General features: G+C 46.0%; 1 protein-coding gene and 1 long non-coding RNA gene across 2 annotated transcripts in view; one reads left to right on the top strand and one right to left on the bottom strand.

Moving 5' to 3' along the window:
- Positions 1–4563: 4563 nt before the first annotated feature.
- The window catches only part of fbp2 (fructose-1,6-bisphosphatase 2), a 34280-nt gene continuing 20259 nt past the window's right edge, over positions 4564–18584 (bottom strand). The window contains exons 5-8 of the mRNA XM_052460799.1: positions 16671–16811; positions 16076–16213; positions 9362–9481; positions 4564–4794 (exon numbers count right to left, since the gene is read on the bottom strand). Coding sequence (XP_052316759.1) covers positions 4609–4794; positions 9362–9481; positions 16076–16213; positions 16671–16811 — 585 coding nt within the window. The 3' untranslated portion in view covers positions 4564–4608. The remainder of the gene's footprint in view (positions 4795–9361; positions 9482–16075; positions 16214–16670; positions 16812–18584) is intronic.
- Positions 11220–12891, top strand: LOC127907095 (uncharacterized). Its single transcript, XR_008063185.1, has 2 exons — positions 11220–12267; positions 12306–12891. It is a non-coding gene; the product is annotated as an uncharacterized LOC127907095 (long non-coding RNA).

The raw sequence follows: 18584 nt of genomic DNA on the forward strand, positions 1-18584 counted from the left end.
GTGCTAACCTAAACAACAGTTCTCAGAACAGCACTCCCCTGGTCATACGTGTGTGCTAACCTAAACAACAGTTCTCAGAACAGCACTCCCCTGGTCGTACGTGTGTGCTAACCTAAACAACATTGTTTTTCCCCCCTCACTCTGTCCATGCAGCACATGTTGAGATTATTAAGATACATCTGTCTTGACTGAGCCGACGAGAGGAATGTCCGCTGTGAGGCCCTGGCATTACCAATGAGGCCAGTGGGAGAGGCCTGCGGTAAGTGACAACAGCAGCTGCCGCCCATGACTGATCTGTGTGTGTGTGTGTGTGTGTGTGTGTGTGTGTGTGTGTGTGTGTGTGTGTGTGTGTGTGTGTGTGTGTGTGTGTGTGTGTGTGTGTGTGTGTGTGTGTGTGTGTGTGTGTGTGTGTGTGTGTGTGTGTGTGTGTGGAGTTAGAGTTTCGGAGGGAGGGTAGTTGGGGAGATCACAGATAGTCGAGGAGAGGTAGAAAGATTGAGATGGGGGGTTAGAGTTAGGGAGGGAGGTTGGGGGTTAGAGTTAGGGAGGGAGGTTGAGGGGTTAGAGTTAGGGAGGGAGGGAGGTTGAGGGTTAGAGTTAGGGAGGTTAGGGAGGGAGGTTGGGGGTTAGAGTTAGGGAGGGAGGTTGAGGGTTAGAGTTAGGGAGGTTAGGGAGGGAGGTTGGGGGTTAGAGTTAGGGAGGGGTTAGAGTTCAGGGAGGGAGGTTGGGGGTTAGAGTTAGGGAGGGAGGTTGAGGGTTAGAGTTAGGGAGGTTAGGGAGGGAGGATGGGGGTTAGAGTTAGGGAGGGGGGTTAGAGTTCAGGGAGGGAGGATGGGGGTTAGAGTTAGGGCGGGGGAGGGCCTCATAGCCATCCCGGAAGGGAGAGTAACAATGGTTGAGAGTTTTTGAAGAGTGAGTACTACAGGTAATGTGTTGGTAGCATTTTCCTCCCCACCCACCATAAATACAGTCCCTGGTTCAAATTCAGGCTGAATCACATCCGGCTTTGACTGGGAGTCCCATAGGGCGGCACACAATTGGCCCAGCATCGTCTGGGTTTGGTTGGGGTAGGCCGTCATTGTAAATAAGAATTTGTTCTTACTGACTTGCCTAATTAAATAAAGGTAACATATATAGATATAGATATATACAGTATATATATATATTTTTAAGCGGCCTCAGGATATGTGGTTTACAGAAAGTCTAGTGTAGAAATAGAGGTAATACGGTCGGCCTTTGATTGTGAGATGGTTGGGTGAACAAAAGGAGTTCCTGTACGTTATTACAATCACACCATGAGTAGGTAATCATGAGACATACACCACCCCCTTTCTTCTTCCCGGAGAGGTCTTTATTCCTGTCTGTGTGATGTACTGAAAACCCAGCTGGCTGTTTCTGTAACGGCGTTCTTCGTTTGTAGAAAGAGAGTCGGACCGAAATGCAGCGTGGTGGTTAATCATGACTTTAATGAACAAAGTGACACGTGAAATAACTTACAAAATACAAAACAACAAATGGAACGTGAAACCTAATTACAGCCTATCTGGTGAAACTACACAGAGACAGTAACAATCACCCACAAAATACAAAGCGAAACCAGGCTACCTAAATACGGTTCCCAATCAGAGACAACGAGAATCACCTGACTCTGATTGAGAACCGCCTCAGGCAGCCAAGCCCATACAACACTCCTACTCAGCCGCAATCCCAATAATACAAAAACCCCAATACGAAATACAACAACATAAGCCCATGTCACACCCTGGCCTGACCAAATAATAAAGAAAACACAAAATACTAAGACCAAGGCGTGACAGTTTCTCTACAGCTCCAGTATATTACTGACTGTTTCTCTACAGCTCCAGTACATTACTGTACTGACTGTTTCTCAACAGCTCCAGTATATTACTGACTGCTTCTCAACAGCTCCAGTACATTACTGACTGTTTCTCAACAGCTCCAGTACATTACTGACTGTTTCTCTACAGCTCCAGTACATTACTGACTGTTTCTCTACAGCTCCAGTATATTACTGACTGTTTCTCTACAGCTCCAGTACATTACTGACTGTTTCTCTACAGCTCCAGTACATTACTGACTGTTTCTCTATAGCTCCAGTCTATTACTGACTGTTTCTCTACAGCTCCAGTACATTACTGACTGTTTCTTTACAGCTCCAGTACATTACTGACTGTTGCTCTACAGCTCCAGTACATTACTGACTGTTGCTCTACAGCTCCAGTACATTACTGACTGTTGCTCTACAGCTCCAGTATATTACTGTGGATCCGCCAGAGTCTCCCTCCAGTCTGGATCCGCCAGAGTCTCCCTCCAGTCTGGATCCGCCAGAGTCTCCCTCCAGTCTGGATCCGCCAGAGTCTCCCTCCAGTCTGGATCCGCCAGAGTCTCCCTCCAGTCTGGATCCGCCAGAGTCTCCCTCCAGTCTGGATCCGCCAGAGTCTCCCTCCAGTCTGGATCCGCCAGAGTCTCCCTCCAGTCTGGATCCGCCAGAGTCTCCCTCCAGTCTGGATCCGCCAGAGTCTCCCTCCAGTCTGGATCCGCCAGAGTCTCCCTCCAGTCTGGATCCGCCAGAGTCTCCCTCCAGTCTGGATCCGCCAGAGTCTCCCTCCAGTCTGGATCCGCCAGAGTCTCCCTCCAGTCTGGATCCGCCAGAGTCTCCCTCCAGTCTGGATCCGCCAGAGTCTCCCTCCAGTCTGGATCCGCCAGAGTCTCCCTCCAGTCTGGATCCGCCAGAGTCTCCCTCCAGTCTGGATCCGCCAGAGTCTCCCTCCAGTCTGGATCCGCCAGAGTCTCCCTCCAGTCTGGATCCGCCAGAGTCTCCCTCCAGTCTGGATCCGCCAGAGTCTCCCTCCAGTCTGGATCCGCCAGAGTCTCCCTCCAGTCTGGATCCGCCAGAGTCTCCCTCCAGTCTGGATCCGCCAGAGTCTCCCTCCAGTCTGGATCCGCCAGAGTCTCCCTCCAGTCTGGATCCGCCAGAGTCTCCCTCCAGTCTGGATCCGCCAGAGTCTCCCTCCAGTCTGGATCCGCCAGAGTCTCCCTCCAGTCTGGATCCGCCAGAGTCTCCCTCCAGTCTGGATCCGCCAGAGTCTCCCTCCAGTCTGGATCCGCCAGAGTCTCCCTCCAGTCTGGATCCGCCAGAGTCTCCCTCCAGTCTGGATCCGCCAGAGTCTCCCTCCAGAGTCCCGCCAGAGTCTCCCTCCAGAGTCCGCCAGAGTCTCCCTCCAGAGTCCCGCCAGAGTCTCCCTCCAGAGTCCCGCCAGAGTCTCCCTCCAGAGTCCCGCCAGAGTCTCCTCTCACACCAGATGATCCAGTCACACCAGACGATCCAGTCACACCAGACGATCCAGTCACACCAGACGATCCAGTCACACCAGACGATCCAGTCACACCAGACGATCCAGTCACACCAGACGACCCAGTCACACCAGACGACCCAGTCACACCAGACGACCCAGTCACACCAGACGATCCAGTCACACCAGACAACCCAGTCACACCAGACAACCCAGTCACACCAGACAACCCAGTCACACCAGACAACCCAGTCACACCAGACAACCCAGTCACACCAGATAATCCAGTCACACCAGACAACCCAGTCAACCCAGACCTAGATCAGTGTGTAGTTCCTAGTTGGATAGGAGAGGAGCTTGTTGTTCATCAGACCTAGATCAGTGTTATTGTGTAGTTCCTAGTTGGATAGGAGAGGAGCTTGTTGTTCATCAGACCTAGATCAGTGTTATTGTGTAGTTCCTAGTTGGATAGGAGAGGAGCTTGTTGTTCATCAGACCTAGATCAGTGTTATTGTGTAGTTCCTAGTTGGAGAGGAGAGGAGCTTGTTGTTCATCAGACCTAGATCAGTGTTATTGTGTAGTTCCTAGTTGGATAGGAGAGGAGCTTGTTGTTCATCAGACCTAGATCAGTGTTATTGTGTAGTTCCTAGTTGGATAGGAGAGGAGCTTGTTGTTCATCAGACCTAGATCAGTGTTATTGTGTAGTTCCTAGTTGGATAGGAGAGGAGCTTGTTGTTCATCAGACCTAGATCAGTGTTATTGTGTAGTTCCTAGTTGGAGAGGAGCTTGTTGTTCATCAGACCTAGATCAGTGTTATTATTGTATTATTTATGCAGACTTAGCTTTGTCTCTATTTCCTTCTTCCCTCCTTTCCTTCTCTTTCTGATCAAAACTCTGATTGGCAGGTTGGACCGTTGGCGGCGCAAGCTAATCTTTAGCACACATCACAAAACACAGACAAGTCAGCCCGGATGTCTCTCAATTCTTCAGGTTAGTTTGGCTTTAGGGTGATATTATTGATACTGTGTCTCACTACTGGCAGGCTGCTCTCTAGAGTATAAAGTGAGCCTATGAGACAAACAGCTGTCAGAGTTCTGGTTCTAGTAGAGTTGAGGATAGGGTTACATGAACAGGAAGAGTGGAATATCTGAATCCTGAAATATGGGCCCTGGTCAAAAGCAGTGCAGTATATAAGGAAGAGGGTGCCATTTGCTCTTCTTGCTGATGGACAGACATGTAGTTACTCATGTTTTTTTTGTTGGTATTTAACTTTTATTCAAGTTTTGTTGTCGTTCTACTTGTGCTTCTTGACAAAGTCGAGGTACTCGTTGACGTCATCAGGTGAACCCACAATAAACGGAACTCTCTGGTGGATGTTGGTTGGAACCACGTCTAGGACACGCCCTTCTCCCGTAGTCGCCACGCCTCCACACTGCTCGATCAGGAAGGCAATGGGGTTGCACTCGTACAGCAAACGCAGCTAGGGAAGGGAAAGGAATACACACACCAAGATTAGAGGAGGGAATGTGAAGGAGTGATACACAGCTTCAACCTATTTAACTGGATTAGCTATTGTTTATACCTTTCTTAACTTTCCTTCTCTTAGCCAGAGAGATCTGGGCCCTGTTTCCCCACAGCCAGAGAGCCCTGGGCACTGTTTCCCCACAGCCAGAGAGCCCTGGGCCCTGTTTCCCCACATCCGGAGAGCCCTGGGCCCTGTTTCCCCACATCCGGAGAGCCCTGGGCCCTGTTTCCCCACATCCAGAGAGACCTGGGCCCTGTTTCCCCATAGCCGGAGAGACCTGGGCCCTGTTTCCCCATAGCCGGAGAAATCTGGGCCCTGTTTCTCCATAGCCGGAGAGATCTGGGCCCTGTTTCTCCACAGCCAGAGAGCCCTGGGCCCTGTTTCCCCACAGCCAGAGAGACCTGGGCCCTGTTTCTCCACAGCCAGAGAGCCCTGGGCCCTGTTTCTCCACAGCCAGAGAGCCCTGGGCCCTGTTTCCCCACATCCAGAGAGACCTGGGCCCTGTTTCCCCATAGCCGGAGAGACCTGGGCCCTGTTTCCCCATAGCCGGAGAGACCTGGGCCCTGTTTCCCCATAGCCGGAGAGATCTGGGCCCTGTTTCCCCATAGCCGGAGAGATCTGGGCCCTGTTTCCCCATAGCCGGAGAGCCCTGGGCCCTGTTTCCCCATAGACAGAGACTCTACTACAACTGCAATGGTATTACAACAGCTGTAATGGTATTACTACAGCTGTAATGGTATTACTACAGCTGTAATGGTATTACCACAGCTGTAATGGTATTACTACAGCTGTAATGGTATTACTACAGCTGTAATGGTATTACTACAGCTGTAATGGTATTACTACAGCTGTAATGGTATTACTACAGCTGTAATGGTATTCCCCACAGCTGTAATGGTATTACTACAGCTGTAATGGTATTACTACAGCTGTTGGTATTACCACAGCTGTAAGTATTACTACAGCTGTAATGGTATTACTACAGCTGTAATTTACTACAGCTGTAATGGTATTACTACAGCTGTAATGGTATTACTACAGCTGTAATGGTATTACTACAGCTGTAATGGTATTACTACAGCTGTAATGGTATTACTACAGCTGTAATGGTATTACTACAGCTGTAATGGTATTACCACAGCTGTAATGGTATTACCACAGCTGTAATGGACAGCTGTAATGGTATTACCCAGCTGTATTTCAGCCTACAGCTGTAAGTATTACCAGCTGTAATGGTATTACTACAGCTGTAATGGTATTACTACAGCTGTAATGGTATTACTACAGCTGTATTACCACAGCTGTAATGGTATTACTACAGCTGTAATGGTATTACTACAGCTGTAATGGTTTACCACAGCTGTAATGGTATTACTACAGCTGTAATGGTATTACCAGCTGTTTCCCCTACAGCTGTAATGGTATTACTACAGCTGTAATGGTATTACTACAGCTGATGGTATTACTACAGCTGTAATGGTATTACCACAGCTGTAATGGTTTACTACAGCTGTAATGGTATTACCACAGCTGTAATGGTTTTTACTACAGCTGTAATGGTCCCCACAGCTGTAATGGTATTACCACAGCTGTAATGGTATTACTACAGCTGTAATGGGCTGTAATGGTATTACCACAGCTGTAATGGTATTACTACAGCTGTAATGGTATTACCACAGCTGTAAGACCTTACCAGCTGTAATGGTATTACTACAGCTGTAATGGGTGTTTCCCCTACAGCTGTAATGGTATTACTACAGCTGTAATGGTATTACTACAGCTGTAATGGTATTACTACAGCTGTAATTACCACAGCTGTAATGGTATTACCACAGCTGTAATGGTATTACTACAGCTGTAATGGTATTACACAGCTGTAATGGTATTACACAGCTGTAATGGTATTACTACAGCTGTAATGGTATTACTACAGCTGTAATGGTATTACTACAGCTGTAATGGTATTACTACAGCTGTAATGGTATTACTACAGCTGTAATGGTATTACTACAGCTGTAATGGTATTACTACAGCTGTAATGGTATTACTACAGCTGTAATGGTATTACCACAGCTGTAATGGTATTACTACAGCTGTAATGGTATTACTACAGCTGTAATGGTATTACTACAGCTGTAATGGTATTACTACAGCTGTAATGGTATTACTACAGCTGTAATGGTATTACTACAGCTGTAATGGTATTACTACAGCTGTAATGGTATTACTACAGCTGTAATGGTATTACTACAGCTGTAATGGTATTACCACAGCTGTAATGGTATTACTACAGCTGTAATGGTATTACTACAGCTGTAATGGTATTACCACAGCTGTAATGGTATTACCACAGCTGTAATGGTATTACTACAGCTGTAATGGTATTACTACAGCTGTAATGGTATTACTACAGCTATATCCTCACATGGTCTCTCCTGTCATTGCTATGCGGATGACACTCAACTACCTTTCTTCTTCCCCCCTTCTGACACCCAGGTGGCGAAACGCATCTCTGCGTGCCTGGCAGATATCTCAGCTTGGATGTTGTCCCACCACCTCAACAAGACGGCGCTGCTCTTCCTCCCGGGAAACGCCTCCCCGCACAATTAATTAATTAATTATTTATATTATTATTATTAAAGAAGTCTACATCACAGTTGACTCCACAGTGTCGCCCTCCCAGAGTACAAAGAACCTTGGCGTGACCCTGGACGACTCCCTGTTGTTCTCTGCAAACATCAAAGCAAGTGACTCCTGCAGGATCATGCTCAACAACATCCGTAGAGTACAGGAAGTGGCGCAGGTCCTAATCCAGGGACTTGTCATCTCCCGTCTGGACATCTGCAACTCTCTGTTGGCTGGGCTCCCCGCTTGTGCCGTCAAACCCATGCAACCTATTGAGATTGCAGCAGGCCGCCTGGTTTTGAACCCAAGTTCTCTCATGTCACGCTGCTCCTCCTCACTCTCCACTGGCCTCCAGTTGAAGCTCCACTACCAGACCATGATGCTTACCTACGGAACTGCAAGGGGAATTGCCCCTTCCTACCTTCAGGCTCAAACCCTACACCCCAACCCGAGCACTATGTTCTGTCATCTCAGGTCCCTTGGCCCTCTAACCCCCACAGGAGGGCAGCTCCGGTCTCAGCCCAGTCTATGCTCCTCCTCTGTTCTGTCACCTCAGGTCCCTTGGCCCTCTAACCCCCACGGGAGGGCAGCTCCGGTCTCAGCCCAGTCTATGCTCCTCCTCTGTTCTGTCACCTCAGGTCCCTTGGCCCTCTAACCCCCACGGGAGGGCAGCTCCGGTCTCAGCCCAGTCTATGCTCCTCCTCTGTTCTGTCACCTCCGGTCCCTTGGCCCTCTAACCCCCACGGGAGGGCAGCTCCGGTCTCAGCCCAGTCTATGCTCCTCCTCTGTTCTGTCACCTCCGGTCCCTTGGCCCTCCAACCCCCACAGGAGGGCAGCTCCGGTCTCAGCCCAGTCTATGCTCCTCCTCTGTTCTGTCACCTCCGGTCCCTTGGCCCTCTAACCCCCACAGGAGGGCAGCTCCGGTCTCAGCCCAGTCTATGCTCCTCCTCTGTTCTGTCACCTCAGGTCCCTTGGCCCTCTAACCCCCACGGGAGGGCAGCTCCGGTCTCAGCCCAGTCTATGCTCCTCCTCTGTTCTGTCACCTCAGGTCCCTTGGCCCTCCAACCCCCACGGGAGGGCAGCTCCGGTCTCAGCCCAGTCTATGCTCCTCCTCTGTTCTGTCACCTCAGGTCCCTTGGCCCTCTAACCCCCACGGGAGGGCAGCTCCGGTCTCAGCCCAGTCTATGCTCCTCCTCTGTTCTGGCACCCCAATGGTGGAACCAGCTTCCCCCTGAATCTAGGACATCAGAGTCCCTGCTCATCTTCTGAAAACATCTGAAACCCTACCTCTTCAAACATTATCTTAAATAATCCCCCTCCTCACCTTGACCCCCCCACCCAAAAGATAAATAAATAATACAAATACAAAAATAACCACTTAACCTGTTTTCTGTGGTCTGTGGATGAGTTAAATCTATAGAGTCTATAATTCAACTAATCTTTTCACTGGCATGGTTAGAGGTTAGAGGTGAGGGATTAGAGGTCAAGGGATACTTTTAGGGTCAGGGCCTGCCTACCTTGCCCTTGGGGCTCTTCTTGTTGATAGGGTTAGGGTTAAAGGTCAGGGGTTAGAGGTCAATGGTTAAGGGGGCTCTTCTTGTTGATAGGGTTAGGGTTAAAGGTAGGGGTTAGAGGGGTTTAAACCTACCTTGCCCTTGGGGCTCTTCTTGTTGATAGGGTTAGGGTTAAAGGTTAGGGGTTAGAGGTCAATGGTTAAGGCTAAACCTACCTTTCCCTTAGGGCTCTTCTTGTTGATAGGGTTAGGGTTAGGGTTAAAGGTCAGGGGTTAGAGGTCAATGGTTAAGGCTAAACCTACCTTGCCCTTGGGGCTCTTCTTGTTGATAGGGTTAGGGTTAAAGGTCAGGGGTTAGAGGTCAATGGTTAAGGCTAAACCTACCTTTCCCTTAGGGCTCTTTTCATTGGCGGGGTACATGAAGATTCCTCCATATGCGATGGTGCGATGGACGTCTGCCACCATAGAGCCCACATACCTTGCTCCATAGGGGGCGCTCCCGTCCTATAGGGGCAGAGACAACAAGACACTGAACTCACTCTCATCACCATACACTGTTAGCAAAACAACTTTGATTGATTGATGTACAGTTTTGATTGATACCATCACAACCATATTCGTTTGCCAGAGCCATAGATGAAGCTACAGTAGCAAGCAACAGGAGGCTATGCACAGCTACACAGCACATTTGCACGTGTTAAAATCTCAGTGTTAAGGTAAAAAGTGTTGTGAGTGTTATATCTGAGTGTTGATTCTAGTGGTGTTAACACCAGTGTTATATCTGAGTGTTGATTCTAGTGGGGTTAACACCAGTGGTATATCTGAGTGTTGATTCTAATGGGGTTAACACCAGTGTTATATCTGAGTGTTGATTCTAGTGGGGTTAACACCAGTGGTATATCTGAGTGTTGATTCTAGTGGGGTTAACACCAGTGGTATATCTAAGTGTTGATTCTAGTGGGGTTAACACCAGTGTTATAGCTGAGTGTTGATTCTAGTGGGGTTAACACCAGTGTTATATCTGAATGTTGATTCTAGTGGTGTTAACACCAGTGTTATATCTGAGTGTTGATTCTAGTGGGGTTAACACCAGTGTTATATCTGAGTGTTGATTCTAATGGGGTTAACACCAGTGTTATATCTGAGTGTTGATTCTAGTGGGGTTAACACCAGTGGTATATCTGAGTGTTGATTCTAATGGGGTTAACACCAGTGTTATATCTGAGTGTTGATTCTAGTGGGGTTAACACCAGTGGTATATCTGAGTGTTGATTCTAATGGTGTTAACACCAGTGGTATATCTGAGTGTTGATTCTAATGGGGTTAACACCAGTGTTATATCTGAGTGTTGATTCTAGTGGGGTTAACACCAGTGGGATTAAAATTGATACCACCTGCGGTGAATAAATAAAGTGTTATTTGAATTACAGTGGTATCAACACTGCGTGGTGTTGGTTAATCGGCTGTGTTGAGTTAATTTCCGTTAACTCTTGAAGGACCTCTATCATATTTCCCAGGATGCTTTGTTGCAGGTTGATTTTTAGAATGTTTTATTTTAATATCTATGTTTCTGCATGCACATTGATTCATTAATCTTATACTATACAAAGATAAAAAACTGAAATGTTTCTAAACTAATCCAATCTGTAAGGGGTTGGACTTATTACACCTGTTAACCACACTGCACACTGCCCTAACCCATCTGGACGAGAGGAATACCTATGTGAGAATGCTGTTCATCGACTACAGCTCGGCATTTAACACCATAGTGCCCTCCAAGCTCGTCATCAAGCTCGAGACCCTGGGTCTCGACCCCGCCCTGTGCAACTGGGTACTGGACTTCCTGACGGGCTGCCCCCAGGTGGTGAGGGTAGGTAAAAACATCTCCACCCCGCTGATCCTCAACACTGGGGCCCCACAAGGGTGCTTTCTGAGCCCTCTCCTGTACTCCCTGTTCACCCATGACTGCGTGGCCACGCACGCCTCCAACTCAATCATCAAGTTTGCGGACGACACAACAGTGGTAGGCTTGATTACCAACAACGACGAGACGGCCTACAGGGAGGAGGTGAGGACCCTCGGAGTGTGGTGTCAGGAAAATAACCTCACACTCAACGTCAACAAAACTAAGGAGATGATTGTGGACTTCAGGAAACAGCAGAGGGAACACCCCCTATCCACATCGATGGAACAGTAGTGGAGAGGGTAGTAAGTTTTAAGCTCCTCGGCGTACACATCACAGACAAACTGAATCCTTGTAGTGGTGTTGGGACTGTGCTTTGGCAAAGTGGGTGGGGTTATATTCTGCCTGGTTGGCCCTATCCGGGGTATCATCGGACTGGGCCACAGTGTCTCCTGACCCCTCCTGTCTCAGCCTCCAGTATTTATGCTGCAGTAGTTTGTGTCGGGGGGCTAGGGTCAGTTTGTTATATCTGGAGTACTTCTCCTATCGTATCCGGTGTCCTGTGTGAATTTAAGTATGCTCTCTAATTCTCTCTCTCTTTCTCTCAGAGGACCATGCCCCAGGACTACCTGGCCTGGTGGCTCCTTGCTGTCCCCAGTCCACCTGGCCGTGCTGCTGCTCCAGTTTCAACTGTTCTGCCTGCGGCTATGGAATCCTGACCTGTTCACCGGACGTGCTAAATGTCCCAGACCTGCTGTTTTCAACTCTCTCTCTCTTCCGCACCTGCTGTCTTTAACTCTAAATGCTCGGCTATAAAAAGCCAGCTGACATTTACTCATGAGGTGCTGACCTGTTGCACCCTCTACAACCACTGTGATTATTAATATTATTTGACCCTGCAGGTCATCTTTGAACATTTGAAAATCTTGGCCATGTTCTGTTATAATCTCCACCCGGCACAGCCAGAAGAGGACTGGCCATCCCTCAGAGCCTGGTTCCTCTCTAGGTTTCTTCCTAGGTTCCTGCCTTTCTTGGGAGTTTTTCCTAGCCTCCGTGCTTCTACACCTGCATTGCTTGCTGTTTGGGGTTTTAGGCTGTGTTTCTCTATAGCACTTTGAGATATCAGCTGATGTACGAAGGGCTATATAAATACATTTGATTGATGCATCCTCACACAGATCAAATAAAATCTAATCAAATCACATGTTATTTGTCACATGAGCCGAATACAACAGGTGTAGTAGACCTTACCGTGAAATGATGAATACAACAGGTGTAGTAGACCTTACAGTGAAATGCTGAATACAACAGGTGTAGTAGACCTTACCGTGAAATGATGAATACAACAGGTGTAGTAGACCTTACCGTGAAATGATGAATACAACAGGTGTAGTAGACCTCACAGTTAAATGCTGAATACAACAGGTGTAGTAGACCTTACCGTGAAATGATGAATACAACAGGTGTAGTAGACCTTACCGTGAAATTCTTACTTACAAACCCTTAACCAACAATGCAGTTTTAGGAAAATAGAGTTAAGTAAAGATTTACAAAATAAAACACCGTAAAAAAATCTATTAAAAAGTAACACAATAAAATAACATTAATGAGGCTATATAAATAAGGTTATATACAGGGGGTACCGGTGCCAAGTCATTGTGCATGAGTACAGGTTAGTAAAACAAGGTGATTTGTACATGTAGGTAGGGGTAAAGTGACTATGCATAGATAATATGCATATTACCTGACGTGCTACCTGTCCCAGACCTGCTGTTTTCAACTCTCTAGAGACAGCAGGAGCGGTAGAGATACTCTGAAGGATCGGCTATGAAGAGTCAACTGACATTTACTCCTGAGGTGCCAAACAGCATTGCTTGCGGTTTGGGGTTTTATAGGCTGGGTTTCTGTACAGCACTTTGAGATATCAGCTGATGTAAGAAGGGCTTTCAATTCTTCAGTTTTTGATTTGTTAAAAAAGTTTGAAATATCCAATAAATGTCGTTCCACTTCATGATTGTGTCCCACTTGTTGTTGATTCTTCACAAAAAAAATACAGTTTTATATCTTTATGTTTGAAGCCTGAAATGTGGCAAAAGGTCGCAAAGTTCAAGGGGGCCGAATACTTTCGCAAGGCACTGTAGGTACGGGATGGCAGGAAGCTTGGCCCCAGTGAATATCCTGTGCCATACGCACAACCCTCTGTAGCGCCGTATGGTCGGATGCCAATGGTCAGTGTGCTCTCGATGGTGCAGCTGTAGACATTTTTGAGGATCTGGGGACCCATGCCAAATATTTTCAGTCTCCTCAGGGGGAAAAGGTGTTGTGGTGCCCTCTTCACGACTTTCGTGGTGAGTTTTTGAACATTATAGTTTGTTGGTAATGTGGACACAAAGGAACTCTCGACCCACTCCACTACAGCCTCCTCGATGTGAATGGGGTTGTGTTTGACCCCCCCTTTACCTGTAGTATGAGCTAGTGAGTGGTACCGTGAGGTGAGAGTAACTGACTACTGGAATCACTGTCAGCAAGAATACAATTATGGTGGGTTCCATAAGGCTAGACAGAGAGGTTACTGTGAGGCTAACTGACTACTGGACTCACTGTCAGCAAGAATACATAAGGCTAGTGTGTTTAATGGGTTCCATAAGGCTAGTGTGTTTAATGGGTTCCATAAGGCTAGTTAGTGTAAGAGCGTCTGCTAAATGACTTAAATGTAAATGTAAATGTAATGGGTTCCATAAGGCTAGTGTGTTTAATGGGTTCCATAAGGCTAGTGTGTTTAATGGGTTCCATAAGGCTAGTGTGTGTAATGGGTTCCATGAGGCTAGTGTGTGTAATGGGTTCCATAAGGCTAGTGTGTGTAATGGGTTCCATAAGGCTAGTGTGTGTAATGGGTTCCATAAGGCTAGTGTGTGTAATGGGTTCCATAAGGCTAGTTCCATTAGTGTGTTTAATGGGTTCCATAAGGCTAGTGTGTGTGTTTAATGGGTTCCATAAGGCTAGTGTGTTTAATGGGTTCCATAAGGCTAGTGTGTTTAATGGGTTCCATAAGGCTAGTGTGTTTAATGGGTTCCATAAGGCTAGTGTGTTTAATGGGTTCCATAAGGCTAGTGTGTTTAATGGGTTCCATAAGGCTAGTGTGTTTAATGGGTTCCATAAGGCTAGTGTGTTTAATGGGTTCCATAAGGCTAGTGTGTTTAATGGGTTCCATAAGGCTAGTGTGTTTAATGGGTTCCATAAGGCTAGTGTGTTTAATGGGTTCCATAAGGCTAGTGTGTTTAATGGGTTCCATGAGGCTAGTGTGTTTAATGGGTTCCATAAGGCTAGTGTGTTTAATGGGTTCCATAAGGCTAGTGTGTGTAATGGGTTCCATGAGGCTAGTGTGTGTAATGGGTTCCATAAGGCTAGTGTGTTTAATGGGTTCCATAAGGCTAGTGTGTTTAATGGGTTCCATAAGGCTAGTGTGTGTAATGGGTTCCATAAGGCTAGTGTGTGTAATGGGTTCCATAAGGCTAGTGTGTTTAATGGGTTCCATAAGGATAGTGTGTTTAATGGGTTCCATAAGGCTAGTGTGTTTAATGGGTTCCATAAGGATAGTGTGTTTAATGGGTTCCATAAGGCTAGTGTGTTTAATGGGTTCCATAAGGCTAGTGTGTTTAATGGGTTCCATAAGGCTAGTGTGTTTAATGGGTTCCATAAGGCTAGTGTGTTTAATGGGTTCCATAAGGCTAGTGTGTTTAATGGGTTCCATAAGGCTAGTGTGTTTAATGGGTTCCATAAGGCTAGTGTGTTTAATGGGTTCCATAAGGCTAGTGTGTTTAATGGGTTCCATAAGGCTAGTGTGTAATGGGTTCCATAAGGCTAGTGTGTTTAATGGGTTCCATAAGGATAGTGTGTTTAATGGGTTCCATGGGTTCAAGGCTAGTGTGTTTAATGGGTTCCATAAGGCTAGTGTGTTTAATAGTTTCCATAAGGATAGTGTGTTTAATGGGTTCCATAAGGCTAGTGTGTTTAATGGGTTCCATAAGGCTAGTTAGTGTGTTTAATGGGTTCCATAAGGCTAGTGTGTGTAATGGGTTCCATAAGGCTAGTGTGTTTAATGGGTTCCATGAGGCTAGTGTGTTTAATGGGTTCCATGAGGCTAGTGTGTTTAATGGGTTCCATAAGGCTAGTGTGTGTAATGGGTTCCATGAGGCTAGTGTGTTTAATGGGTTCCATAAGGTTAGTGTGTTTAATGGGTTCCATAAGGCTAGTGTGTTTAATGGGTTCTATAAGGCTAGTGTGTTTAATGGGTTCCATAAGGCTAGTGTGTTTAATGGGTTCCATAAGGATAGTGTGTTTAATGGGTTCCATAAGGCTAATGTGTTTAATGGGTTCCATGAGGCTAGTGTGTTTAATGGGTGCTAATGTGTTTAATGGGTTCCATAAGGCTAGTTAGTGTGTTTAATGGGTTCCATAAGGCTAATGTGTTTAATGGGTTCCATAAGGCTAGTTAGTGTGTTTAATGGGTTCCATAAGGCTAGTGTGTTTAATGGGTTCCATAAGGCTAATGTGTTTAATGGGTTCCATAAGGATAGTGTGTTTAATGGGTTCCATAAGGCTAGTGTGTTTAATGGGTTCCATAAGGCTAATGTGTTTAATGGGTTCCATAAGGCTAGTGTGTTTAATGTTTAAGGCTAATGTGTTTAATGGGTTCCATAAGGCTAGTTAGTGTGTTTAATGGGTTCCATAAGGCTAGTGTGTTTAATGGGTTCCATAAGGCTAATGGGTTAGTGTGTTTAATGGGTTCCATAAGGCTGTTTAATGGGTTCCATAAGGTGTGTGTTTAATGGGTTCCATAAGGCTAGTGTGTGTAATGGGCTAAGGTTAGTGTGTTTAATGGGTTCCATAAGGCTAGTGTGTGTAATGGGTTCCATAAGGTTAGTGTGTTTAATGGGTTCCATAAGGCTAGTGTGTGTAATGGGTTCCATGAGGCTAGTGTGTTTAATGGGTTCCATAAGGCTAATGTGTTTAATGGGGAAATGGAAGATCGCTAAAAGTTATTTGTGGTTCCAAAACTCAAGGTGTCAGGTGATGATCATGTTTGTGTGTGTGTGTGTGTGTGTGTGTGTGTGTGTGTGTGTGTGTGTGTGTGTGTGTGTGTGTGTGTGTGTGTGTGTGTGTGTGTGTGTGTGTGTGTGTGTGTGTGTGTGTACCTCTGGGTATTTCTTGTGCTTCAGGTATGCGTTGATGGATGGGTGCATGTATTTGGCGTATCCCTCGTTCAGACTGTAGATCTTTCCTTTGGGCTTGATCTTCACATTTTTCTCTGTCAGGATAAACTCTCCAATCGCCTGGAAACCAAACAACACAGTTAGTTAAGGACATTCACTTGTTATTTTACCGACACTGGCCTCTGTCTCTGTCCTCTGTCACTGTCACTGTCCTCTGTCCACTGTCCTCTGTCCCTGTCCTCTGTCCACTGTCCTCTGTCACTGTCCTCTGTCACTGTCCCCTGTCCACTGTCCACTGGCCTCTGTCACTGTCCTCTGTCCACTGTCCTCTGTCACTGTCCTCTGTCACTGTCCCCTGTCCTCTGTCCACTGGCCTCTGTCCTCTGTCACTGTCCTCTGTCACTGTCCAATGCCCTCTGGCCTCTGTCCCTGTCCTCTGTCTCTGTTCTCTGTCCTCTATATCTGTCCTCGAGTCTGAGTAAACACTGTTGCTCAGTGTGGGTGGTGGATTAGCCTGCGCTAAGGAAACTCCTGTGAATTAACTTTGAATATGGGGCTATTACTTCCACAAACTCACAGGGTCCAGCATAAAGAAGTTGAGGCCCTGTCCGGTGGAGAGGGCAACCAAGGTGGCACTACCATAGAGTGCATATCCCGCGGCAACAATCTTGCTGCCAGGCTGCAGCGCATCCTTCTCTGTGGCGTCGTTAGTTGATGTCTGACAAAAATAGACATTGTATCATATTAGTGGATATTCACACTACTCTCAGGGCAAGTCTGGCGGTTTTGACGATCACTGACTTTTAGTAGCAGGTTAGGAGAATTAGGTTAATGTTAGGAGAATGAATGTGTCAGGTTAGGAGAATTAGGTTAATGTTAGGGGAATGAACGTGTCAGGTTAGGAGAATTAGGTTAATGTTAGGAGAATGAACGTGTCAGGTTAGGAGAATTAGGTTAATGTTAGGAGAATGAACGTGTCAGGTTAGGAGAATTAGGTTAATGTTAGGAGAATGAACGTGTCAGGTTAGGAGAATTAGGTTAATGTTAGGAGAATGAACGTGTCAGGTTAGGAGAATTAGGTTAATGTTAGGAGAATGAACGTGTCAGGTTAGGAGAATTGGGTTAATGTTAGGAGAATGAACGTGTCAGGTTAGGAGAATTAGGTTAATGTTAGGAGAATGAACGTGTCAGGTTAGGAGAATTAGGTTAATGTTAGGAGAATGAACGTGTCAGGTTAGGAGAATTAGGTTAATGTTAGGAGAATGAACGTGTCAGGTTAGGAGAATTAGGTTAATGTTAGGAGAATGAACGTGTCAGGTTAGGAGAATTAGGTTAATGTTAGGAGAATGAACGTGTCAGGTTAGGAGAATTAGGTTAAGGTTAGGAGAAACCTCTTCAGGATTGGTGGGTCCCCTGCGTGACGGTTGAGCTAACGTAGGCTAATGCGATTAGCATGATGTTGTAAGTAACAAGAACATTTCCCAGGACATAGACATATCTGATATTGGCAGAAAGCTTAAATTCTTGTTAATCTAACTGCACTGTCCAATTTACAGTAGCCATTACAATGAAATAATACCATGCTATTGTTTGAGGAGAGTGCACAGTTTTGAACTTTGAAAAGTTATTAATAAACAAATTAGGCACATTTGGGCAGTCTTGATACAACATTTTGATCAGAAATGCAATGGTTCATTGGATCAGTCTAAAACTTTGCACATGCACTGCTGCCATCTTGTGGCCAAAATCTAAATTGCACATGGGCTGGAATAATAATATATATGCCATTTAGCAGACGCTTTTATCCAAAGCGACTTACAGTCATGTGTGCATACATTCTACGTATGGGTGGTCCCGGGGATCGAACCCACTACCCTGGCGTTACAAGCGCCATGCTCTACCAACTGAGCTACAGGACCAATTGCTTTTCTCTTGCATTTCAAAGATGATGGTACAAAAATAATACAAAAAAACAGTTATTTTTTCTTTGTATTGTCTTTTACCAGATCTAATGTGTCATATTCTCCTACATTTCCACAAACTAAAAAAGAGTGTCCTTTCAAATGGTACCAAGAATATGCATATCCCTGCTTCAGGACAGTTAGATTTAGGTATGTCATTGCTATAGGCAGTTATATTTGGGGTATGTCATTGCTACAGGCAGTTAGATTTGGGTATGTCATTGCTATAGGTAGTTAGATTTAGGTATGTCATTGCTAAAGGTAGTTAGATTTAGGTATGTCATTGCTATAGGCAGTTAGATTTGGGGTATGTCATTGAAAAAAAGTGTCCGATCCTTAAGAAGTTACAGGAATTTACATGTCAGTTTAGGAGAATTAACATGCCAGGTTAGGAGAATTAACGTGGTACGTTAGGATAATTAGGTTACGGTTAGGACAATTAGGTAGGAAAACAGTTAGGGTTAGCGAAAATTGTTCCCGACACAACTCGAACATATCTAGCTACAATCAGACCTGCCCTGAGAACAGTC

This window comes from Oncorhynchus keta, chromosome 14 (assembly GCF_023373465.1).
Source record: "Oncorhynchus keta strain PuntledgeMale-10-30-2019 chromosome 14, Oket_V2, whole genome shotgun sequence".
NCBI lineage: Eukaryota > Metazoa > Chordata > Actinopteri > Salmoniformes > Salmonidae > Oncorhynchus > Oncorhynchus keta.